At 37.7% G+C, this 27,724-nt stretch overlaps 1 protein-coding gene across 2 annotated transcripts in view; it reads right to left on the reverse strand.

Moving 5' to 3' along the window:
* Nucleotides 1-27,724, reverse strand: part of UBE2R2 (ubiquitin conjugating enzyme E2 R2) — a 93,849-nt gene that overhangs the window by 9,655 nt on the left and 56,470 nt on the right. For both annotated transcript variants that reach the window (XM_073805657.1, XM_033857975.2), the window contains 2 exons: nucleotides 18,531-18,617; nucleotides 6,776-6,873 (listed from right to left, as the gene is read on the reverse strand). In XM_073805657.1, the coding sequence (XP_073661758.1) occupies nucleotides 6,776-6,873; nucleotides 18,531-18,617 (185 nt within the window). The remainder of the gene's footprint in view (nucleotides 1-6,775; nucleotides 6,874-18,530; nucleotides 18,618-27,724) is intronic.

Genomic DNA, 27,724 nt, shown 5'->3' on the forward strand with positions numbered 1-27,724 from the left:
TTCTAGTTGACCTAGAAGGGCTCTTTTAAGCTCTCATTTACACTATTTCAAAAGATGGACCAGTAACACCAGAAGATCACCCAATTAAAACTCAATCCTCATTATATGCTTTCAAGATGGGAGAGAAATTTAAAGAGGACATCATGGTAAAGAAGTCTGTTATGACTGGGAAGATAAAACGTGGTAGCTTAATGAGTCCACACACTACAAACAGTTTTTCTTTATGCTGCTAAAGCACCTAACAGGGACTTCCTGGTGGTCCAGTGGCTAAGACTACCAGCTCCCAATGCAGGGGGCCTGGGTTCGCTCCCTGGTCAGGGAACTAGATCCCACATGCTGTAACTAAGAGTTCGCATGCCACAACCAAAGATCCTGCATGCCACAACGAAGATCCCATGTGCCACAACCAAGACCCAGAGCAGCCAAATAAATAAATATTTTTAAAAAAATAATAAAGCAACTAACAAATACAACAGTTCCTGCTGTGCAGTCCCTGGAGCTACCGTTGACTGACATACCCCTGAGAACACATGGTAGGAATAAGGGTCTCAGATTAAAATACACAAAATGACCAAATCACATTTTAGTTTAAAAAGGAAAAATTTTAAATACACAAAATACATATCATTTTCACAGAATGAAACTAGCAATCTGAGTGCAGTGGGACCCAATATGCAAACATCAAGGGAGCAAATAAATAAAATAGTCCTGGCCCAGAATGGGGTTTACAGGAGCCCTAGGAACAGCACAGCCATAGCCATTTCCTATGACCTTGTCTACTTTGCCACCCAATCATTGCAGCAGTCTCTAGCTCCCTGCCCTTTCAGTGGGTTATAGAGAATACTAGATAGGAAAACAACACCCTACCCTACTCCTGAGAGACGCTTCTACATGAAGGTGTGGCCTCTGGAGTGGATCCATAAATCTGGTCCCATGATACATCTTCACAGTGGCAAAGAAAACACTGTTATCTATCCTTCAAAGGAAAGCAAATCCCTACCAAAGACCACTTTCCTATCCAAGAGCCTGCAGCAGGTATGGCAGGTAGTTCTGGGGCTGGTGCCTCCGAGAAAGCACTTGTGAATTCTACTGCAAGGTCTGAGAGACCCCCTACCCACCCACCTCACCCACCCCCTGGAAGCTCCCACTTGGTTCTGGACAGAACATGGATTAAGGCACATTTTCTTTCTTTCACCAAGAAGAGGCATGGTGTTGTGGACTCCTAATCACATACATGTAGCAGCATCGGGGGGCCCTATCCTCCCAACTTCTTTCTTTGCTGACTAATGCCTACTCCTCAAAACTTCCCAATTCCATAAGGAACTCTCACCCCCTAAACTTAATCCTGGACATCTGAGGATAGGACTGTGGATCTCTTCTTCCAGAAAGTATGCTGGCTTCCTGAGCTTTTAGTGGAAGCTAGCTGGCTGCCACTCTGGATCCCTACAGTTGTAGCATAGTACATTTTTCTTGGTTTCCCCTTTAGCCAACTCTCACTACTCACTAGATCTTGTTATATAAATCGACTTCGGCTCTCAAAGGTAACAGGAATTCCTTACTCTTCTTCAGGTTACAAAAGCCTGTACAACTTTATTTTCTGAATATGTTCACTGAGGTGTTAAATGAAAGACTAGTGCAGGTGGTCATGGAGGAGTCCAAACACATGTGAACATGGAACCACTTTCAGATTAACAGTGCCATTCAGCAGTCAAGACCCTACAACAGGCTGAATTGAACCTTCTGCCACCTCCACTGCTGTCTTGGCTACAGCCATAAACTGGATATGGAGCTTAGAACCCTTAGTCAGACAGTGCTTACTCTGGATAATTTAGTAGCAAAGGGATATAAAGGAAAATCCCTGGCATCTCATATCTTGCCTCTTGATATTTCAGTGCCGTAAATAACCTGTGAGAAATATGTACAGTTTACTACCTTAAGGAGCTCCCTTGTCTCAAAACAAATAACACAGAAACAAATGGGAAAGGGAAAAGTGTCCCACATTAGGTAGTACCTTCCTGACTTTTCAGAGTTCTGGACATCACCAGGTGTTCCAGATGACGTTCCACAAGGCATGCAAAACACTCTATGTCCCCCCCTAGAAATCCACAAACACCAAAACTCTCCATTCACTCTCCCACCCCAAGCAACACATTGAAGAACCATCCAATGATTATATGGAACTAAGAAAGAAACAAAAAGGTCCAAGAAGGTAACGATTTCCAATGCAAATACCTTTTAGAGCCATGGATGAAGATCAAAGGGGCAATCTGAAGATAACTAAGTTCTGGTTGTGAAGCCTCTAAATAAAAAAAGCATAAATGCAGGGAAGGCAATCCCTCATGTGAAGTCCAGGTGCTTCTAAATTGGGGCTCAGGTGACCTGAGGACCCAGAGAGAAAAAAAAATGATGCTGGTGCCCAAAGTGGCTAAGGTAGTTTTAAAGGGCAGATTAATATGAAAGGAGTTCCCTGCCCCGAAAGGAATGGATTAAATGAGAAACAGGCCTTTCTTTTTTTTTTTGGCCATGCCACATGGTTTGTGGGATCTTAGTTCTCTGACCAGGGATTGAACCTGGGCCACAGCAGTGAAAGCACTAAATCCTAACCACTGGACCACCAGGGAATTCCCCAAACAGACCTTTCTTAAAAAGAAAAAATGTTTATAATATTTTAGGCTGAGACAAGGCAAATACAGTCTGTGTGTATTTACATAGAAGTAAAGGCAAAAATTTTGAATTCCTGTGGGTAATGGTAATAGATTGTCCATCCAAGCAGCACGAGAATGCAATGTTTGGGGCTTTGCATCTAAAGAACAGGGAGGCTTCAAATTCTATACTGAAGTTTTAACCCCCAGTACCTCAGACTATATTTGGAGACAGAGTCTTTCAAGAGGTAATTAAGTTAAAATGAGGTCCTTAGAACAGGTCTTAATCCAGTATAACTAATGTCCTTATAAGAAGAGGCAATTAGGACACAGACATGAACAGAGGGAAGACCATGTGAAGACAAAGAGAGAAGACAAGATGAGGAGAGAAGCCTCAGAAGAAACCAACCTTGCCGGTACCTTATAGAGTCCAGAACTGTGAAAAAATAAATTTCTGTTGTTTAAGCCGCACCAAAAAAAAAAAAAAAGAGGCTTGTTTTCTCAAAGGGTGGGTGTGGTGGTGGTATGTGAAGCATTTGATTCAACATTCAACCTCCAAAAGCAAGAATCACTAACACCTTAGAGCTACTACTTCTTCTATTCTAGGGTTACTACTAGTCCTGAAAAACAAGCACCAAAATCATACTTAAAGGACAACCCTGGGGCTTCCCTTGTGGCGCAGTGGTTGAAAGTCCGCCTGCCGATGCAGGGGACACGGGTTTGTGCCCCGGTCCGGGAAGATCCCACATGCCGCGGAGCGGCTGGGCCCGTGAGCCATGGCCGCTGAGCCTGCACGTCCGGGGCCTGTGCTCTGCAACGGGAGAGGCCACAACAGTGAGAGGCCCGCGTACCGCAAAAAAAAAAAAAAAAGACAACTCTGCATTTTTGGTCCAATTTTTCAACAAATCTTCCAAGATATTTAAAACCTTTTCTCTACATTGTCAGTTTAATTTTACTGATAAAATAATGTGTTTCTTTCGAAAGCATGCCAGCCTCTTAAACAATTATATAGTGTGAAAGAGATGAGAAATAGGGTAGCCAAACGTCTCCAAGGCAACAGAGTAATAATGCCCATAATATCCTCAAGGAAAGAAAGCATGATCCTGAAATCTTATATCTAGTTAAAATCTGTCATTTGAAGTATAATGGCAAACACACACGTATACTCCCATATACACAAGCACATAGTACTTTGAACACGTAACAACTCGGAATGTAATATAGCTCCTAGGAGCAATCCCTTGAGAAATTACTGATGGACAATTTCAGCCAGTTAATAGACCAAAGGAAGTAAAATAATGAGGAACAAACAATGAATTCATTTAACAACAGGAATAAGAATTTTTAAAACTGGGATTAAGCTACAGATTATAAATTTTATAACCCTGACAATAAAGAAACAATAATATTTAAAAGTTAGAAGGGGGAGGTAGAAGGTTTCCTTTTCTTTTATATCTAAGTGTCAGTATACCATCTGATGCTGAAAAATCAAGTAATAAGTACGTATAAATTAAAGGTCTAAATAATCAGCTAACAACTGTGTGATATACGGATATGAGGGGATGAAGTAGAAATATACTAATTTTACTAATGATCATAAAAGATCCCGTGTAAAACAATGGTCTTAAAACTAATATATACATGCCCCTGAAGACATACGAAATATCCTATCAGTTCTCCTTTCCAGCTTCCCTTTTCACAACTGCCCTTTACAAGAAATGCATACCTCCCACACATCCCAAATATTTCTATGGTGCATTGCCTAGTGATGAAACATAAGATGTACAAAACGAAGAGAAATTTACAAATAGAGCCGACTGCTTTTCCCTTCTCATAAATAATTTTGTTAAAAGCATAGAGTGATGTTAAAAAAAAAAGTATTTTGCTATATAGTGGAGTGTAATAAATTCAGATGTGTATAGATTGGGGCTGCTGGAATTATATTTTCACTAAAACAAATTAATTCCATCTCTGATGTTAAGAAATGCATCAGGGCTTCCCTGGTGGCGCAGTGGTTGAGAGACGGGTTCGTGCCCCGGTCCGGGAAGATCCCACATGCCGTGGAGCGGCTGGGCCCGTGAGCCATGGCCACTGAGCCTACGAGTCCGGAGCCTGTGCTCCACAACGGGCGAGGCCACAACAGTGAGAGGCCCAAATGCATCATTGCCGAGGGAGAGTCCCACTAAAGTAAAGCAGAAAGTATATGGAATATGCAATGATTCCTTATTTTAATAGACATAATAAACTTATGGCAAGTCTCAACGCCTGATCTGAGAATTATTCAGAGGCATGATGTTTGTCAAGGTGAGATGTATCAACACACTTATTTAAATTAAAAAGGGAAGTCAGTTTTTTCTCATTAAAAAAATATACTGGCAAGATGTGTTGAAATCTAAAATGTATCTTTTTTCCCAATCCTTTCTAAGTATACTGGATGGAACAAAGTACCTAAAGAAATGAGTAACCAGCATAATCAATAGTATTTGATATGTCTTGAATAGACTTTTTGGTCTACTCTTCCCAGAAGGTGGGAAGCAAACACATAACTTGATAAGAGACAGGTAAGAAATCCTTGTGTGCATCAGGAAGCTTCAAGTTCTTTGCTTTTGACAAAAATGGAGATTCTAATTGAGTTACTAGCTTCCAGATCATTAAAAATGATTAACAAAATGAATGAATGAGTAAATGGGGGAGAGCAGATTAATCTCCTGTGCAGAGGAATTGAAGTAACTTATACAGATATCTCAGCCTTGTGGGAGTATAACTCCCCCCTCCTTAGTGTGGGCTGCACCTAGGACTTCCCTTATACAGAACAGAAAGGGGGACAGGAGGAACTTTACAGAGGAGAAACCCTAAAAACAAGAGTCTCAGCCAGGTGATGAATGTTAACATCAAGAGTGGTAAGTCAGGCTGACAGTATATACCCCTGCTATGACGTGATGAAAATGTACTTTACCTCCATGTCTTCCTCCCCAACACTCATAACTCCAGTATAATAAGCAGAAAAACATCAAAAAAAAAAAAATCCCATTTGGGGGGCATTCTACAAAATACCTGATCAGTATTCCTCAAAATTGTTAAGGTCATCAAAACCAAGGAAAGTCCAAGAAACTGTTGCAGTTGTCTAAGGAGAACTGTCTATTAAATATAATGTGCTATCTATCATGCATGGGGATCTCAGAGCAGAAAAATGACATTAGGTAAAAATTAAGGAAACGTGAAAGAGTATGGACTTTAGTCAATAATAATGTACTAATACAGGTTCACTAACTGTAACAAATGAACCAAATGAATGTTAGATGTTAATAACAAAGAAATCTGCAGGTGTGGGGAATATGGGAACTATCTGTACTTTCCTCATAATTTTTCTAAAAATCTAAAACCATTCTAAAATTTTGAGTTATTTTAAAAGAAACACACTGATGACAAAACTACAGTGAGAATACCATGTCCACCGTCTGGGATGGCTATAATAAAAGACATGGAAAATAACAAGTGTTAACAAAGATGTGGAGAAATTAGAATTCACACACTGCTGGTGGGAATGCTATAAAATTTAGTGCAGCCATGTTGGAAAATACGGCAGTTCCTCAAGAAGTTAAACACTGAGTTATGCACCCCCAATTCCATTTCCAGGTATATGTCCAAGGAAATGAAAACATATGTACACATAAAAACTTGCACACAATGTTCAATGTCACACAATGTTCACAGCAGCATTATTCATAATAGCCAAGAAGCAGAAACAACCCAAATGTCCATCAACTGGTGAATGGATAAACAAAGTGTAAAGACTAAGACTTTTCAGCAAAAAGTAATAAGAATCCTAGAATAAGGAAGCAACCAATCCAAACATGGAACTCATGAAATCCAAAGCTGCAGGATGGAACTTAATGTAAGAGGAAGAATTCAGAGTAGAAAAATTCTTCCAAAGTGAACACAGAGAAATGAGTAACATATGCATTATTACTCCAGAATTACAACTCTTCAAAATGAGGCATACATGCTATTTAAAGCTCCAGTAGAAGACAAAACAACCAAATATAGAAAGGATTTGTTTGTACCTGTTAAAAGATAATATCCAATCTTAAGAGCCACCTAAAAACCAGATTATTCCTTATGTAATTCCTCACCTGACATTTTGAGTAGGATTCCACCTTTCAGACGGCAGTTCTCCACTCTGTGGGTCATCTACAGGTGGATGAAGAATTGAAATGCATACATCTCCATTCTACGAGACACAAATATCACATTCAGTAAATACTCAAAAGTATGTTATTGAAAAAATATCAATTCCGCTGAAATTTCTTTTACTCCTAGAAGACTTGTTTTCTTACCATTAGGGGAGTAAACAATCCTGCTTTTTCTTCTTGTTTGGAATCAATGATAAAGAAGAATTAAACATTTTTTATATTATAAATATTCATTTTGACCAATCTCCAAAATACATTTCTTAGGTAAAAAAAGAAACACTATTATCTGTAACACCATCCTTCTAAAACAAATCATTTAAAAATAGAAACAAACATGATAAATCAATGATTCAAGAGTCTTGAGAAGCAACTAAATCTCTCTATTTTTACACATCTAACATTAAAAGAAACAAAAAAAAAATCTGACCTTGCTTAAAATATGCCTGGAGAGAAGCTATAATCACTTTTTTTTTTTTTTGTGGTACACGGGCCTCTCACTGTTGTGGCCTCTCCCGTTGCGGAGCACAGGCTCTGGACGCGCAGGCTCAGCGGCCATGGCTCACGGGCCCCGCCACTCCACGGCATGTGGGATCTTCCCGGACCGGGGCACGAACCCGTGTCCCCTGCATTGGCAGGCGGACTCTCAACCACTGCGCCACCAGGGAAGCCCTATAATCACCTTTAATATTAATCACTGGTTTCAATAAATATGGTTTATATAAACTGACACATGCCTCACAACAACTTAATTATATATATAACTCCCTCAGTATATGGATAGAAAGAATTCACCACTATAATATTCTGGTTCATAAATGTAAATTATAGGACCTAAATTACAAGTACATTTAAAGTCAAACATATATGGATTGTCTACCATATGCAATACAGATTGTTAACAGAAAAGACAAGACTGAGAACGATACAGTTGCCTATCTCTCAGTCTAAAATGAAACAAAAGATTCAAATGTTTAAAAAATTAGAGGTGTAACCATATAAAGTGAAAAAAACTTACATACAAACCCAAATTTACACACACCAAGATAACAGAACATTTTTTAAAGGATAATAAAATTTTAATAAAGCCAATACCGAATACTATATTCCAAAACTCTGTATTGTTAGATAACATGAGGAAGGTAAAAAAGCACTACAGAAACAAGGAGAGAGAAACTAGGTATATTTGGAGAGGACACCTGGGAGATGGTGTGGAAGAAAAACAAAAAGCTTAATCGTTGAGGAAGCTTTGAGATGGGCTTTCAATAATGATTACAATTTTAATAACCTAAGGGAAATCCAGACATGAGATTGCCTGAAGAAACCAGCATCATAAATAAAATATGTTCAGGCAGTTACATTTATTTTGTATTATTACACCAATACCACAAACTTAGTGGCTTAAAACAACACAAATTTATTATTTTACAGTTTTGTAGGTCTAAGTCTGACACTGCTCTCCACGGAGCTAAAGTCAATGTGTGGGCAGCAATGCATTCCTTCCTGGAGGCTCTAAGAAAGAATCCCTTTCCTTGCCCTTTCTGTCTTCTAAAGGCCACCCACACTCCTTTGTTCTTGGCCCCCTTCCTCTAATCCTCAAAGCAAGCAATGTTGCATTTTTGAGCCTTTCTTCCAAAGTCACATCTCCTCACTCTCATTTTCTGCCTACCCTACCTCTTCCACTTTAAAGGACCCTTGTGATTACACTGGGCCCACCTAGATAATCCAGAATAATCTTAGTTTAAGGTCATCTGATAAGCAACCTTAATTCCTCTTAACATGTAATCTAACATAACACAGGTTCCAGGGATTAGAATGTAGACATCTCTGAGGGACCATTATTCTACCTACCACAGGAGTGAAGAACACAGCTTGAATGAAAAATAGAGCACAAAAATTAGTCGAGAGGAGTATGTTACTTTGTTCAGAGTTTAATATGTGTGTAAGTAAAATTTCTTAGTAGTGAAATGACAAAAATAGATCTGTACTTAGAAATGACATATTAAAAGATGGGCATCTCAACTGATGCAGACAAAGCACTTGACAAGACCCAACACTTTCTCATAATAAAAACACTCAGAAAACTATAGTTACCTTCTAGCTATCTTAAAATTGTAAAGGGAATTTATTTAAAAAAACAAAAACAAAAAACCCACAGCTAATAAACAGCATACTTAATTAATGGTGAAAACTCTCCTCCTAAGATCAGAAATAAGACAAGGGCACCCACTTTCACCACTGCTATTTAACACTGTCCTGGAAGTTATAGCCAGAGCAATTAGAGAAGAAAAAGAAAATTTTAAAGTGTACAGATTGAAAAGGAAGTAAATCTATTTCCATTGCAAATGTCAAAGAAAATTCCAAAGAATTCACAAGAAAGCTACTAGACCTAATCAATTCAGCAAAGTTGTAGGATACAAGATCAACACTCAAAAATCAGTTTTATTTTGGGATTCCCTGGCGGTCCAGTGGTTAGGATTCTGCACTTTCACTGCCAAGGGCCCAGGTTTGATCCCTGGTCAGGGAACTAAGATCCTGCAAGCTGTGTAGCATGGCAAAAAAAAATTCATTTTTATACACCAGTGATGAATAACCTAAAAAAAAAATTAAGCAGGACTTCCCTGGTGGTACAGTGGTTAAGACTCTGTGCTCCCAATGCAGGGGGCTGGGGGATTCAATCCCTGGTGAGGGAACTAGATCCGACATGCGTGCCACAACTAAGAGTTCCTATGCCACAACTAAGGAGCCCACCTGCTGCAACTAAGACCCAGCACAAATAAATAAATAAATAAATATTAACAACAACAACAACAAAAAAAAAAACAAATTAAGCAAACAATTCCATTTACAATGCCCTCTAAAAGAATAAAATATCTAGGAATAAATCTAACCAGGGAGGTGAAAGTCCTGTACACAGAAAGCCACAAAACATTGCTCAAAGAAATTAAAGAAGACTACAAAAAGCTACAGAAAGCTACAAAACATTGCTCAAAGAAATTAAAGACCTAAATAAATAGAAAAACAGCCTGCATTCATGGGTAGGAAGACTTGACGTTGGCAATATTCCCCAGTTTGAGCTACAGACTCAATGCAATCCCAATCAAAATCCTAGCTTCCCTTTCTGTAGAAACTGACACACTGTTCCTAAAACTTATACGGAAATTTAAGGGACCCACAATAGCCAAAACAATCTTGGAGAAGAATAATAAAGTCGAAGGACTCACACTTCCTGATTTCAAAACTTACTATAAAGCTACAGACAAGAAGACAGTTTAGGACTGGCATAATGATAGACCAGGGCAATAGAACTGAGAGTCCATAAACGGACCCATACGTTGCCAATTGATTTTTGACAAGATGGTTAAGTCCATTCAATGGGGAAAGAACAGTCTCTTCAGCAAATGATGCTGGGACTGGATTTCCAAAAACAAAAGAAGGAAACTGAACTCCTACCTCATACCATATACAAAATTAACTCAAGATGGAACAAAGATCTAAGAGCTAAAATCATCAACTCTTAAAAAGGGTGTGTGTGTGTGTGTGTGTGTGTAAAATTTTCATGACCTTGGATTTGGCAATGGATATTTTAGGTATGACACAAAAAGCATGAGCAACAAACAAGCAAACAAAAACAGATAAACTAGACCTCATTAAAATGAAAAAATTTTGTGCAAAGGACATTACCAAAGAAAGTGAAAAAAAAACCTATAAATACAGAAGTATCTGCAAGTCATACATCTAATAAGAATTTAATGTCCATAATATATAAGGAACTTCTATGACTCAATGACAAAAAGACAAACTAGCCAATTAAAAAATGAACAAAGGACTTGAACAGACATTTCTCAAAAGAAGATACATAAACGGACAATAAGCACATGAAAGAATGCTCAATATCATTAGTCGTTAGGGAAATACAAATCAAAATGACAGTGAGTTATCACATCATATCCCCTTAGGATAGCTATAATTAAAATTTTTAAATGCAAAATAAGGATGGATGTAGAGAAACTGGAACCCTCATAAATTGCTGGTGGTTGGTGAGGGGGTTCATCTGCTATAGAACAGTTTGGCAGTTCCTCAAAGAGCAAAACACAGGATCACAATTTGACCCCTGCAATTCCATTCCTAGGTATACAACCAAAAGAAGTGAAAAAAGTACTTAAACAAGTACATGTATACACATGGTTATAGCAGCACTATTTATATATACAAAAGGTGGACACAAAAAAAATGGTTCTGAAGAACCTAGTAGCAGGACAGGTATAAAGACGCAGACGTAGAGAATGGACTTGAGGACACAGGGAGGGGGACAGGTAAGCTGGGATGAAGTGAGAGAGTGGCATGGACATATATACACCACCAAATGTAAAATAGATAGCTAGTGGGAAGCAGCTGCATAGCACAGGGAGATCAGCTCGGTGCTTTGTGACCACCTAGAGGGGTGGGATAAAGAGGATGGGAGGGAGACGCAAGAGGGAGGAGATATGGGGATATATGTATAGCTGATTCGCTTTGTTATAAAGCAGAAACTAACACACCATTTTAAAGCAATTATACTCCAATAAAGATATTAAAAAAAAAAAAAGGTGGACACAGACCAAATGCCCATCAATAGAGAAATGGATAAACTGTGATATATCCAACCAATGCAATATTATTCAGCCATGAAGAGGAATGAAGTACTAATACATGCTACAACATGGATGAACCTCCAAAACATTATGCTAAGTGAAAGCCACACAAAAAAGGTCACATATTGTATGATTCCATTTATATGAAATACCCAGAATGGATAAATAGAGACATAAACCTGACTGGTGGTTGTCAGAGACTAGGGAGAAATGGGAATGGAGAAGTATCACTTCATGGGTAAGATGTTTTACATTGGAGTGATGGAAATGCCTTACAAATAGAGGTGTTAGATGTACGACGCTGGGAATGTACTAAATGTCACCGAATTGTGTTCACTTTAAATGGTTAATTTTATGTATGTGAAATTTTATCTCAATAAATTATTGGGTTTTTAAATAAATTTATTTATTTTTGGCCGCATCAGGTCTTCATTGCAGTGTGTGGGCTTCTCATTGCAAAGCCCGGGCTCTAGGCACGCGGGCTTCAGTAGTTGTAGCACACGGGCTCAGCAGTTGTGGCTCACAGGCTCTAGAGCACAGGCTCAGTAGTTGTGGCGCACGGGCTTAGTTGCTCCGCGGCATGTGGGACCTTCTGGACCAGGGACCATGTCCCCTGGATTGGCAGGCAGATTCTTAACCACTGCGCCACCAGGGAAGCCCCCTCACCCTTTTTTTTTTAATGGGAGAAGTTCTCAGCCTCCAGAAAGGCAGTTCTAAGATGTAAAATGAAGGCTATATAGCCTAGGCCCTACCTAATCCAATCAAACCAAAATCTCCAGTATTCTTTATTTTTAACAACTGCTCCACAAGATTCTGATAAGCTGCCAAATTTGGGGACATCACTGCCTAGAGAAACCTATTCCCTGTACCTTAAAGTTAGAGAGAATGCATAATATCTGCAAATCCATGAATATAATTACATAAAAATACATAAAATCCTGCTTGTCACAAATTATTTACAAACCAGAGCTCAGCTCTAAAAAGGACAAATTTGGTGGCCCAAATATCATCATGTTCTAAATGGTGGTTAATGTATCTATAGTTAAATCCTTAAGGTATATATATCTTCATAGAGCAAACTGGCATCCTAATTTACATTTTTTAAAAGAAAAAAATACGAGGAAAAAGAAGCAAAATCTAAACAAGCACAAGATAGAGTTCAAACCTTTAATAATGTGTAATACTAAATTACATTTACTAGGAAAACTTTCAACACCAAATCAAAGTCTTCTGGTTTCTGTTAACTTTCTACCTTACTCATCTGGTATAAACCAAGATGAAACTCACATTGTAGACTTGAGAAGTTTTATAGGAACATTCTACCACTAAACTTTTCTCTAATATTTTAGAAATAAAGAATATTTTACAAGTCAATTAATGATGAGTTATTTTAATGATAAAAACCACTGAAAGAAAACAAAGATATTTTACCAGGTACCAAAGAGAAGTTATTTCTGTCAATTTATCCTAGTAGCTAAAGCAAATAAAATATATTGCATAACACATTTCTGATTAGCTGATTAAGCAAGCATTCATTCATTTGAAGAATCTTTTGTTTTATTCAGGTCCCTTCTTAAAGACAACTGAGTAAAAATTATGTAAATTTAAAATGTTCATCAAATGCATATTTTAAAAAATGAACACAATAAATTCTGATAATATAACAAAATCTTATAACACAGCACTCAGCACCTTTATGTGAATCAAGATCAGAGTTCAAGCATGTTGTTTCTGATGGTTTAATAACACAATACAGAAACAGAGTTTGTCTCACCTAGCTAAGGACAAGTAATACATGTTTTAGGTTCCCCATGCCATACTTTATTCCAAATGAAGTCTAGTTTACTTAATAGTATTGTACCAAAGTTAATTTCTTGGTTTTGATAAATGTATCATGGTTGTAAAAGATATTAACATTAGAAGAATATGAGTAAAAGGTACATATATGAGAACTTTCTGTACTAATTTTGAAACTCTTCAAGCCCAAAATTATTTCAAAATTTAAAAAATTAGTGGGTTTAAACTTAATATTTTAGTATGTTTATAACATAGATATTGAAATCAAAGCATTTTAACAAAACGTATTCTAAATTTTTTATAATTTAGAAACTTTGTATTTAAAATTTATATGAAATGAGTTCAAGAATAATGAACTAATAAAGCAGTTTGTCCTAGTCTTGAAAGATCATCAGAGAATGTAATATTCCAACTTTGTAATCAATCCTAATGTATTTTGCGGGGTTCATTATTTGATTCTTCGGTGGAAAAACCATTAAAATAAATTCTCAAAGAAATTACGGAAATACCACAGAAGCTCTGAGATAATTCCACTAAACAGAGAAAAGAATAATAATTTAATTAGAGAGAAAAATGTGTGTTAAATGATCAGAGGAGATGAAGCAGAACCAGCTAGGCTACCATTGTTTTTCTATCTAAATATAATTTTACTATATGTAATGAAATAAGAAGGGCATAAACCCTTACTATAAACAACTTGCTATTTCAAGGATTCAAGTGTAGTGCCAGTCAAATTACACCCCCTGAGAACATAATGATGTACACAGAGTATAGAAGGACCATAATGTAGATGACAAGGGGGGAATGGTAGAAAAAGAGAGCTATCTGTGATGGTTAATTTTGTGTGTCAACTTGACTGGGCTATGGGATGCTCAGATAGCTGGTAGAACATTATTTCTGAGTGTATCTGTGAGGGTGTTTCTGGAAAAGATTAGTATTTGAATCAGTAGATTGAGTAAAAAAGACTTGCCCTCATCATGATGATGTGATAGGCATTATCGAATTCTTTGATGGCCTGAACAGAACAAACAGGCAGAGGAAAGACAAATTGTCTCTCTTCTTGGGCTACTACATCTGAACTCCTAGTTCTTGGGTCCTGGGACTCCGGGACTCACACCAACAGCTCCCAGTCCTACGGCCTCAAAATGAATTATAATTCCAGACTTCCCGGCTCTATAGCTTGCAGAAGGCAGACTGTGGGATTTCTCAGTCTTCATAACCACGTGAGCCGATTCCTATGATAAACCTCCTCTTACATATATCTCTATATATCCTATTGGTTCTGTTTCTCTGAATACTCCCAACTGACACAGTATCTTTGCTTTTACCTGATCTTTTCTGTGTAATTTCAAAATATAATTTATAATGACAGCTTTATTGTAAAGGACCTCTTGATACACTGAGTTCTTTTCAGTTTTTGAAGCGCTGATTGTGGGTCTCATCCACTTTGCTCCTAATGGGTTATAATCCATATAAATAAATACAAAGATCATAAACTATATGTAATTAGACCCACTTTCCACTTACATAGCCTAAATTTTACTATTCCAAAAGCAATTGCTCTGCAGACTTGGCAAAAACCTTTTAAGAGGGACTTCCCTGGTGGCGCAGTGGTTAAGAATCTGCCTGCCAATGCAGGGGATATGGGCTCAAGCCCTGGTCCAGGAAGACCCCATGTGCCGCGGAGCAACTAAGCCCATGTGCCACAACTACTGAGCCTGTGTGCCACAACTACTGAGCCTGTGTGCCACAACTACTGAAGCCCGTGCACCTAGAGCCCATGCTCTGCAACAAAGAGAAGCCACCACAATGAGAAGCCCGTGCACCGCAATGAAGAGTAGACCCCGCTCTCCACAACTAGAGAAAGCCCGCACACAGCAACGAAGACCCAACGCAGCCAATAATTAATAAATAAATAAATTTAAAAAAAAAAAAACCTTGTAAGAGACACCAGAGAGCTAGCTTGTGCTCTCTCTCCTCTCAAGCCACATGAAGACACAGAGATAAGCCAGGAGGAGTCTTCAGTAGAAACTATGTTTCCTAAACTGTGAGAAAGTTAATTTCTGTTGTTGTAAGCCACCGCATCTATGGTATTTATGGCAGCCGGAGTTATATTAAAACAGTAGGATCTATTTTTAATCATTATTAGAACAATAACATTTAAAAATACCATGCCCTAATGATAGTGGAATAGTAGCCAAACTGGTATATCCTTGCAGTGTCAGTGGCTACAGAGATTAGTATAATGTCTTGAGAATCATCTGAGCCTAGAATCAAGAATAACTCTTCAGAGCTAGAACCTTACGTAGAACAGTAAAATATTTTCCTACTGGCTATCAAGTATCCTAAAATACACCATCTTACTGTAACATTTATTTCATGACTACACCTGTGACATTCACCTGTAAACACTATACAGGAAAAATGATCTGTATACTCCTTCAAAAAACATCCAACATCTTTATTATTTTTTTAAAAGAAAGAGCCATACTGTGTCCTACAATTCACTAGTACTAAAAGGATCATCAAATGCTAAATACTTCTGTATAATTTCCACTTAATTTTGTGGCAAAACTAAAACTATTCTAAATATTAGTCTATTACATAAAAAATTATTTAAATAAATACATACTAAGAGCAGTGAGATTCTGAGTTGCCATAGCTCTGAAGTTCACAGTGAAGAGTGTACAAAAACCTCATTTTAATACATGGTTTGTGAAGCAAATGGGCTTCATTGGTTATCTACTTCTGAGCACACAGTAACAAACATAACCAGGAAACTATTACTGAGATCACTCAACATATTATGAAGCAAAAAGGAGTAGACTGTGCAGTATGATCATTGATGACAAGCTCATATTAAATTTCTTTTGTTCTCCGAGCTTCCCCTTGGTATTTATAAATTTCACAAATGTGGCAATGATATTAGAAATGTTAAATAATTAATTAAGTTCATTCATATAACACAGCAGTATTTATAACTTTTGGGGCTGCAGTAATGTGTCTGTGAATATATTTAATAAAACTGTAACCAAAACTAAAAACTTGATAAAATAAACTATTTTCTACCAAAAATAGTCCTTATGATATTTTTAATACTCATGAAGTTATTATATACAAAAACTCATCAATTCACATATTTTGGCATTTGAGTACACTTTTCCTTTTGTATTTTTGTCTTGTTGCTGTTGACATTGTTGCCATTGTTCCCCCATTTCATCTCCAGTTCTATTACAAATAACTCTGCAGTAAACAATTTGGTGACCAGAGCAATTTGACATTGAGGTCCATTGTGTTTCTAGGTGACAACATAAGATGGATGAGGAGAGAGCAACTTCCTGGAATATCCCTTTGGCTAAGAACCATGAGCCCTAATGGCTAAAATCACAAATACTGACTTGGGCCCTCAAAAAGTTCAATTCTGATACTGTTTCCAGAATGTAGCAAAGTAAATTAACGTATTATTAATTTGTAAGAAGAGTCTCTTGTGACTCATTTGATTACATCAAATTTAATTCCTAACTATGACTTAACACTTCTTTAAAAACAGAACTTTTATGGCATGGAAAACAACTGCATATTTATAAGATATGCATGTTTTATTTTACTGCTGAAATTTTTATTATGAATATGAAACCTATTTTAAAAAACAATGATCCAATGCTAAATCTTAAGAGACAGAACTAAACAGCCTAAGTGGTGAAAAAGCAGTGGAAAGTGGAGTGTTATCTACCTACACCTTCTTCTGAAAGAGCTTTGAATCCTTTATTCTGTTTTTTGTTTTTCCTTTTTGCTTCTTTGTTGAGAAGGGTTTGAGAATTAGATAACTGAGATGGAAACAGGCGAATATATGGCTCTAAGGTGAATTAGTTCTCAGTAGCAAGACAAAAAAAGCTTGAGCCTTCTCACTTCTCTTTTGCTATCTAAAAAATCTATACATACCACATAGTTGGGTTTTTCTTCTTGAATTCACGTTCCTTTTAAATTTTTTAAATTAATTTTTATTGGAGTATAGTTGCTTTTATACCACATAGTTCTGAAGGCAAGAATTTTTGATTATTAAATGGACAGGGACAGAAAAATATTTCTATGTGTATTAAACCCAGTTTGAACTTATGAACAGTGAATTATTTCTATAGTCTCTCCCTACAACAGGATAACTTTGTTATATAGAATAGTACAACATATTCATTGTTGTTTATTTGTACGATGATTATGTCAAATACTAAAGATACTAAAGAAAACAATATTCTGGGAACCTATTTCTGGAAATGTTACTATGCATCACCTTTTGAGCACTAGTTTAACCTGTTTTAAGAAGGAAAGAAAAATGAAGAAAATGACTGACAGAAAAAGCAGGTTGTGAAAAATAATAAAGCTACCCCAGTGTGCTCATTTATAGACTGAGATCCAAATTCAGGACTATAGAGTAAGTTCTCCATCCCTTGCCTATAAGCATTTTAAAGGCTCTGTAGCTCTGTTTCTGGAGGAAAGGTGCTTGCCAATAACCACCTGACCAAAAAAAGAACTATGACTAAGGCTGCAAATTTTAAAAAACAATTTTAATGCCTGGGCCTCAGCTACAACTTCACAGCACTACTGCAATGAAAAAGATTACAGAATGGTAAAGGAGTAGACTCAGGATATTTTAGTGGGCCTTGACATATATCCTGAGAAACATAATGCATTGTTCCAGCATCCTTATAAATTAGCACAAAGCTAAGTACATTTCATAAGAAAAGCTACAAATTATTTTCCCAGGCATGTGGACTTGTCTAGTAGAAGAACCTAACCTTGGATTTATTCCAAAAGAGGCTCTCAACTGGTATGCAGCAACTCCTTAAAGGACACCAGTACAAATATAGTAGGATAAATTCCCACCCCCTCCTGTCCCAAAGCTGAATCTCTGATCAAAGCAACAAACAAACCCTTGCTGTGAAGCTAGAGGATAGGTACACAAATAAATTTGTATGACTTTATCTACTAAATTAAAAAAATGCAAATGTTAACAAATATGAATTATAATCTTAGCGATGAGCAGCAAAGGTTTAAAGCCTCAACCTTAAATTAACCATAATATACACTGGTATTAAAAAACCCCAATTTTTGAGCAATTCAACTACAGACTGCTAACCAAAAATGGGAAACCATGAATACTTCTCTGTGGCTACAGCATAACTACCACAGCATACTGAGCTATGGAGGCTATTTTAAAGGATATTATCTTAAATAAATCTTCAGAGAAATTCATGATAGACTTCTCTTACCTCATAAATGTTGGGGTGCCACATTTTGGTCAAGAATCTGAAGGTAGGTGGTGAATATGGGTAGTCAATAGGAAATTTAATATGCGCCTGAAAAGAAAAAGAATGAAATGCTAGTAAGATTACAGGTTATTCATCTAACTAACAATTCACCCTGACATACTCCAGCGCAACAAAACTCCTTTCTACACAGTAGACTATGGAGATTAAAATAGCTCATATATATTTTGTTAGCCCCAATGCCAGGGTTATTATTAGCATGTGTTCTAACTATCTCTTTAAATATTTATAAAAATTAATGTTAAATTGCCAAAGTTCAACAGTTATATAATTGAACACACGAATGAAAAACAGTTTAATATGTGTGTCACATTAATGGGTATATTTTATTTTAATAACAAAAAATAATTAATACAACCTTATGGTACATAATACAGAACAAAGATAATTTGTTTTACTTAACACCGTTTACCAACCAGAAGTAACAAATGCTACCATTTTGATATGGCTCCTCCAAGAGTTTTTGATGCTAATATATGCTTATCTCTTTACAAAACTTATTTTCAAAAACTTGAATGTATTTCAAGTTTTCAAAACTTATTTTCGAAAACTTGAATATATTTTATTTTATACTGTTTTTTCAATCTGTATCATATCATAAACATTTTCCTTTGTATATATGATTGTTAGTATGTGCATAATGTTCCATCATACAGATATATAGATGAACCATTAAAAGAAAAAAAACTACTTCCTTATTTTGGAACAGCTGGGTTGTTTTTCACTCTATTGCTATTGTAAATACTGCTACAGTGAATGTCCTTGGCAGTGTCCCACATTTCACATATGAAAAAATCCAGACAAATTCTCATCTAACAGTACTAGTAAAAGGGAATGAAGAAGGGAATGAAAGAACAAGGTAAGAATAAATAAGCTAAGGACAGCAGTGAAAATGGCAGAGTCAGTAACCTCAAAAATTCTGTCTTCAGGACTTCCCCGGTGGCGCGGGAAATGTTTGGGAATCCGCCTGCCGATGCAGGGGACACAGGTTCAAGCCCTGGTCCAGGAAGATCTCACATGCTGCAGAGCAACTAAGCCCATGCGCCACAGCTACTGAGCCTGTGCTCTAGAGCCAGCGAGCCACAACCACTGAACCTGCATGCCACAACTACTGAAGCCCACACACCTAGAGCCCGTGCTCTGCAACGAGAAGCCACCGCGATGAGAAGCCCATGCACCTCAATGAAGAGTAGCCCCTGGTCACCGCAACTAGAGAAAGCCCGTGTGCAACAACAAAGACCCAACCCAGCCAAAAATAAATAAATTAAAAAAAAAACAAAAAGAAACACTAAAGGAGTCCTTCAGGCTGAAATGAAAGGACACTAGCCAGTACATGAAACAACATGAAGGAAGAGCACAAATCAAAACATAGGATAAGTATAGGATAAATATGAAAGAAACAATAAATGTACTTTTTGTTTATAACTTTTTTCCTCCTAATTTAAAAGATAATTAGATAGTATAATAATTATAAATCTATTGAAAGGCAAAAAATACACAAAGAAGGAATTTGTTTACCAATAAAAAACAAAGTAAAGGGGAGGGATCAGAGTTACATAAGAGCAAAGTTTCTGTACACCACTGAAATTAAGATGGTTATTAACTGAACTTAGATACAGTTATATGATGTTGATTGTAATCCCGAGGGTAACCACTAAGAAATAACTCAAAAATTCAATACCCCTTCATGACTGAAAACATCCAACAAACTAGGAATACAAGGTAAATTCCTCAACTTGAAAAAGGGAATGTAGTAAACAAAACTATAACTAACATTATACTTAGTGGTGAAGTAATTTCAGAAATAAGACAGGGATGTCCACTCTCACCACTTCTATTCAACACTATACTGGCGATGATAGTCAGGCCAGCTGGCAAGGAAATGAAATAAAACGCATCTTGGTTGGAAAGTAAGAAGCAAAGTTATTTCTATTTGCAAATTAGATAATCCTGTATATAGATTTTCAAAAGGAACCCACTAAATATATTAGAATAACAAATTCAGCAGAATTGAAAGATAAAAGATCAATATACCAGCATCAATTATATTTCTACACTGCAGCACTGAACAAACTGAAAATGAAATTAAGAAAATTCCATTTATAATAGCATCAAGGGGCTTCCCTGGTGGCGCAGTGGTTGAGAGTCCGCCTGCCGATGCAGGGGACACGGGTCTGTGCCCCGGTCCGGGAAGATCCCACATGCCGCGGAGCGGCTGGGCCCGTGAGCCATGGCCGCTGAGCCTGCACGTCCGGAGCCTGTGCTCCGCAACGGAAGAGGCCACAACAGTGAGAGGCCCGCGTACCGCAAAAAACAAAACAAAACAAAACAAAAACCTGTATAATAGCATCAAAAAGAATAAAATACTTAGGAATAAGTATAATGAAAGAAATACAAAACTTACACTCTGAAAAGTACAAAACACTTTTAAAAGAAATTAAAGACTTAAATAAATGTTAAATATCCATGATATTATATGTTCATAGATTGCAAGACTCAATACTGTTAAGATGGTAATCCTCCTCAAGCTTATCTACAGATTCAGCATCACTGTATGGAACCCCTGTTGCCTTCTTTACAGAAATGGAAAAGCTGGTACTCATGGGACCCAGAATAGCCAAAACAATCTTGAAAAATAAAAACAAAGTTAGACAACTCACACTTTCCAGTTTCAAAACACTACAAATCTATAGTGATCAAGACAGTTTGGTACTAATATAAGGCCAATTCAATGGGGGGAAAGGCCTTTTCAACAAATTGTGCTGAGACAACTGGATATTCACATGCAAAAGAATGGAGTCAAATCCTTTGAAATACACCAATGGACTCTGTATTTAACAAGGCCTGCCTTCAGGAGAAACCAGTTACAGCCTAACTTGCTAGGATATTGTCAGAGCCTAACTGACCTAGGGAAAGAGAAATATTGGGTTAGCCGAAAGTTCGTTAGGGTTTCTCCATAACATCTTACGGAAAATACTCCAGCCCTAATATCCCACGTAGGGGATGAGGAAAAAACAGAAACTCTTCAGTCCAGAGTCAAAGCCTCATTAAAAAGACTGAAAACTAATCATAGGAGAACAGAACTCTTCCCCTTCCCCTCACACTTCACCACCATATTACTAAGGCATTTATAGCAGTTCCTTTTACCCAGTACATCACAGCTAACTAACATGAAAAAATGATAAGGCATACCTAAAGGAAAAATCACAAATGAAGAGAGAGCAATTATCACAACCAGACATGGGAAAGATGTTGGAATTATTAGACTGGGAATTTAAAACAACGATGATTAATAATTAATAGTGGACATCAAATATTGAAGGATAATTAATAGTGGACAAAGTAAACAGCATGCAAAAAGAGATAGGCAATGTAAGCAGAGAGATGGAAATCTTAAGAAAGAACCAAAGACAAATGCTAGAGATAAAAACACTGAAGAATGCCTTTGATGGGCTGAGTAAGACTGACACAGCTGAGGGAAAAAACCTCTGCACTAGAGGATATTATCAATAGAATCCTCGAAAGCAGAAAAGCAAAGAGAACAAAGACTGGGGGGGGAAAAACAGAACAGAATATCCAAGGAGTGTGGGACAACTACAAGAAGTGTAAGATACATGTAATAGGAATACCTGAAGGAATAAAAGACACCATAACGAAAATGAAAAGACAACCCACAGGATGGGAGAAAATACTTGCAAATCATTTATCTGATAAGGGACATGTACCCAGAATACGTAAAGAATGCTTATAACTCAGTAATAAAGAGAAATAACTCAATTTAAAAATGAGCCCAGGGCTTCCCTGCTGGCGCAGTGGTTAAGAATCTGCCTGCCAATGCAGGGGACACGGATTCGAGTCCTGCTCCGGGAAGATCCCACATGCCACGGAGCAACTAAGCCCGTGTGCCACAACTACTGAGCCTGCGCTCTAGAGCCCACAAGCCACAACTACTGAAGCCCACACACCTAGAGCCCTTGCTCTGCAACAAGAGAAGCCACAGCAGTGAGAAGCCCGCACACTGCAACAAAGAGTAGCCCCCACTTGCCTCAACTAGAGACAGCCTGAGCGCAGCAACGAAGACCCAACGGAGCCAAAAGTAAATTAATTAATTAATTAAACAAACAAACAAAATGTTTGGCCAGGATGTCATGAAATTAGAATGCTTTATACATGGCTGGAAGGGATCAAAATGGTATAGCCACTTTGAAAAACAGTCTAGCATTTCCTTGAAAGAATAAACATAGTTAACCATGTACCACGCAAGTCCACTACCAGGTATATGTCCAAGAGAAATGAAAACATTACATCCACATGAGAACTTGTACAGAAATGTTCACAGCAGCATAACAGACAAAATGTAGAATCACCCCAAATGTCCATCACCTGAGGAAATGAACAAAAGGTGGTATATATCCATACACTAGAATATTATGTGGCAGTTAAAAGGAATGAAGTACTGGACTTCCCTGGTGGTCCAGTGGTAAACAATCCGCTTTACAATGCTTACAACGCAGGGGACGCGGGTTCCATCCCTGGTCAGGGAACTAAGATCCCATATGCCCCAGGGCAACTAAGCCCGTGAACCACAACTACTGAGCTCATGCGCCTCAACTAGAGAGCCTGTGCGCCGCAAACTACAGAGCCCACGTGCCCTGGAGCCTGCGCACAACTAGAGAAGAGAAAACCCACACACCACAACTAGAGAAGCCCAAGCGCCACAACTAGAGAAGAGAAAACCTGCATGCCACAACTAGAGAGCAGCCTGTGCACCGCAACGAAGAGCCCACATGCTGCAACTAAGACCCGATGCAGCCAAAAATAAATAATAAATCAATCTTTAAAAATAAATAAAAATTAAAGCAAACAAAAAACTGGAGTCCAAAAGCAGTCACACCCCAATAGCAACAAGAATACTCAGTTCCTCAGATCTTGGTTTCAAAATACCATTTTCTAATAAAAAGAAACAAGGCTCTTTGGAGAAATACTTGATTCTACATGTGGGGCAAGGAAAATACAAGATGAGCATGGAGCATCTTATAGTGCCTGAAAGTAAGGAAATGCTAAAGAAAAAATATGGAGGCATGTCAAAAACAAACAAAAAAAAGCAAACAACAACAAAAAGCCATAGGAGCCAACCTGAAAGAGCCCCTGCTGGCCAAAAGTAAAGCAATTCATAGTACTGGATGATAACCCAAGGTATAAAATAAATATAAATGAGTGCATTTTGGTATAAATTATTGAATGAAAAAATACTGGGGAAGGGACAAATCTTCCTCACAGCATATATTATCTTTCTCCAGATAATATATGTAGATATATCCCATTAAGGAGGTGGAGTTTAATTCCCCTCCCCACAAGTGTGGGCAGGGCTGAATGACTCACTTCCTAAGAATATGGAAAGGAAGACATACTAACTTTATAATAGAGAAAGCTGGCAGACAACACCTTAACCAAGTGATCAAGGTTAACATCACTGGTGTTAAGTCGCTGAAATCATGACCTCCCTCATAAGATGTGCTGAGAAACGCAGCTCATCTCTGTGGTGCTCTTAACCCCAAAACCCATAACCCAGTCTGATCATGAGACAAACATCAGACAAACCCAAATGGAGGGACATTCTACACAATACCCAACCACTTCTTTTCAAAACTATGAAGGTCATGAAAAACAAAGAAAGATGGGGAAACCATCAAATATTGAAGGAAACTAAGGAGACATCACAACTAAATGCAATCAGTATTCTGAATTGTATACAGGAATAATAAAAGGACATTAGGGGTGGTAGGGGAGAACTGAGCATGACTGCTAATAGATATGAGGTTTCTTTTGGAGGTGATGAAATAAACTGGAGTTAGATGGTGGTGATGGCTGTATGACCTGGTGAATAAAAAACCACTGAATTGTACACTTTGAAAGCCTACAAAGTATTGGTACCATGGTTAGGTGTTGTCTGAGTAGGTCCCTGGGTGGATAAAAGCAAAGGAAATAGCAAGGCACCAGGTGCAAAGAATGTGGAGTGGTCAGGTATGGCTAGTGGGATGCCTGGTGGTAACTACAGGAGATAGAAGATTGGATGAAGGTAGGCTGAAGCCTTGTTTAGGTGTTTTAGTGGGAAACTACATAAAGTCAGAAAATCAGGGACTTCCCTGGTGGCGCAGTGGTTAAGAATCCGCCTGCCAATTCAGGGGACACAGGTTCAAGCCCTGGTCCAGGAAGATCCCACATGCCGCAGAGCAACTAAGCCCGTAGGTCACAACTACTGAGCCCGTGCGCCTAGAGCCCATGCTCCGCAACGAGAAGCCACCGCAATGAGAAGCGCGTGAACCGAAAGAGTAGTCCCTGCTTGCCACGACTGCAGAAAACCCGCGCACAGCAATGAAGACCCTACACAACCATAAATAAATAAATAAATTTAAAAAAAAAGAAATGAAAATCAAAGGCAAGATGTCTATTTTAGAATAAATGACTCTATGACAGCACTGTAAAAGATGGATTGAATGGGATAAAAGACAGAAGTTAGGAGTGGTTTCCTATCTTTTTCATTTAATCAGCCTCATCTCCAGAATATGCATATACTTTAGAAAGCTTCAGTAATGATGACATAGTTATATAATGCATATCTGAATAAAACAGGATTGTAAAAATTTCCATACAAAATTGGAACTCTGATCGTTGAAAATGTAACCTCCTTTAACATATTTCTATGGGAAATTAGATTATCCTTTCTAAAAATAATCAATAAAATTTAGTATTGTTAGTCAAATCTTTAGGTCCCCAAAAACGTCCTCCTAGACTACTAACTATATTAAAAGAAATCTTTACAGAGTAACTAGGAATGGTTGCACGAAAATTTATAAAGAACATGCACCAATATGAAAGAGTAGTAAAAGAACATCCACTCGGGCTTCCCTGGTGGCGCAGTGGTTGGGAGTCCGCCTGCCGATGCAGGGGACACGGGTTCGTGCCCCGGTCTGGGAGGATCCCACATGCCGCGGAGCAGCTGGGCCCGTGAGCCGTGGCCGCTGAGCCGGCGCGTCCGGAGCCTGTGCTCCGCAACGGGAGAGGCCACAACAGCGAGAGGCCCGCATACCGCAAAAAAAAAAAAAAAAAAAAAAAAAAAAAGAACATCCACTCAAGAAGCTAGACTGCCTGGGTTTGAATCCTGGCTCTGCCATTCATTAGCTGTTTTTTGAAGTTATTTGTGTCTCCAGTTTCCTCATCAGTAAAATAAGGCTTATAGTACTTATTAAACAGCTTGGTATGAGAATTAAATGAGTAAATGCTTGTGTAAAATGCATTAGAACAGTGTTTAACATATAATAAAAGATATGTAAGAGTTCTGTTTAAAAACTGCAAATTAAACTGGCAGAGGTTATGTCAGAAAACCTTCTTTAATAAAAAGTGTCTTTTATAGACTGCTCATTTTCGCTTTGTTTTATTGCTTTTACTTACCTGCCTTTTGATTATAACACTACCAGCTTTAGAAAAGACAACTAGAGAGATTCTTCCCAACCTAAGAACTTGAATCTTACGGAACCAGTTTTCTAAGAGCTTTACAAATCTTAATTACTTTTTACTTAAATATAATTAATAAACATTAATTACTTACTATTGTTAATTGGGTTTCTATATTTTCTGTAAGCATCTAATAATATTTTGAGCTTTTATCTGTATCTCTGTACCTTGAACCCTACTTATCGCCACAAAATTTTTTAAAGTAGCATCTCCAGAATAAAGTCAAAAACTATTTTTGATTTTTAAAAGTATCATGCCTGGGAGTTCCCTGGCGGTCCAATGGTTAGGACTCAGTGCTTTCACTGCCATGGCCCAGGTTCAATCCCTGGTCGGGGAGTTAAGCCACGTGGCGCAGCTGGGGGAAAAAAAAAAAGATGTATCATGCCTAAATTATGCTTATGTTACAACTGAAAAAGGTAACATTGGGTGGTGTACCCCTGTAAGGCTACTTAAAATTGTTATAAGAACTCCTTCAATGGAATTTACAATCCTAAAGAATTTAGCTGAAGTTAAAATCAAGGGGAATATTCTGCTACAGTGCTTCCCTGAGATTATTCAGTTTTACCACTATTACTTTTTTTCAGAATCTTATTAATAATTTAAACATATTATATCATATTTATGTTCACCCACAATCATATCGGTGAAAATTTTTTAAGTTTAATTAAGTATAAAACTTGCTCTTATCCATTTCCAATCCTAGTAAATCTTAGGATGTGATTTGAACAAACTATAAACTTATTTATAAGTTTATAACAAGGAACAAGGGAAATGTGAACATTGACTGGATATTAAGGAATTAACTTTTTCAGCTGTAATAATAGCATTGTGGTTACTTTTTTAAAGGAGGCCCTTATATTTTAGAAATACATTCTGAAATATTCACAAGTGAAATGATATGTTGTCTGAAATCAGTTACAAAATAATGTGAAGAGGAGTAGATAAGGTATAGATTAAACATATTTGCTATGAGTTAATCATGGATGCTGAGTGATGGGTACACAAAGAGTTTACTGTACTCCTATTTCTAATTTCATATTATGGAAAATTTCAAACATACAAAAAGCTTAAGAAATGAGATGACTAATATACAATTATTTTTTTAAAGCATTACAGTGCTTTGCATAACTAGCATAACCATACCATTATGATAGCAATAGATGCCATTATTTTTTTTTTTTTTTTTTTTTTTGCGGTACGTGGGCATCTCACTGTTGTGGCCTCTCCCGTTGCGGAGCACAGGCTCCGGACGCGCAGGCTCAGCGGCCATGGCTCACGGGCCCAGCCGCTCCGCCGCATGTGGGATCTTCCCGGACCGGGGCACAAACCCGTGTCCCCTGCATCGGCAGGTGGACTCTCAACCACTGCGCCACCAGGGAAGCCCAGATGCCACTATTAACCACGTGAACATGATGGAACTTGGCAAGGTGATAATAAAGTTCATGTGAAAGAGAAAATACTTGAAAATAATACTGTTTTTGATAAAAACCAGTAACAGGGAGGGGTTCACACTAGCAGATAGAAAAACATCCTACAGAGATACTATTAAAGGAGGAGACTACACACAGATCAATGATATAGAATAAGTTATTCAGAAAACAATAAAGGCAACATTTCAAATA

This window comes from Tursiops truncatus, chromosome 6 (genome assembly GCF_011762595.2).
Source record: "Tursiops truncatus isolate mTurTru1 chromosome 6, mTurTru1.mat.Y, whole genome shotgun sequence".
NCBI classification, from domain to species: Eukaryota; Metazoa; Chordata; class Mammalia; order Artiodactyla; family Delphinidae; genus Tursiops; species Tursiops truncatus.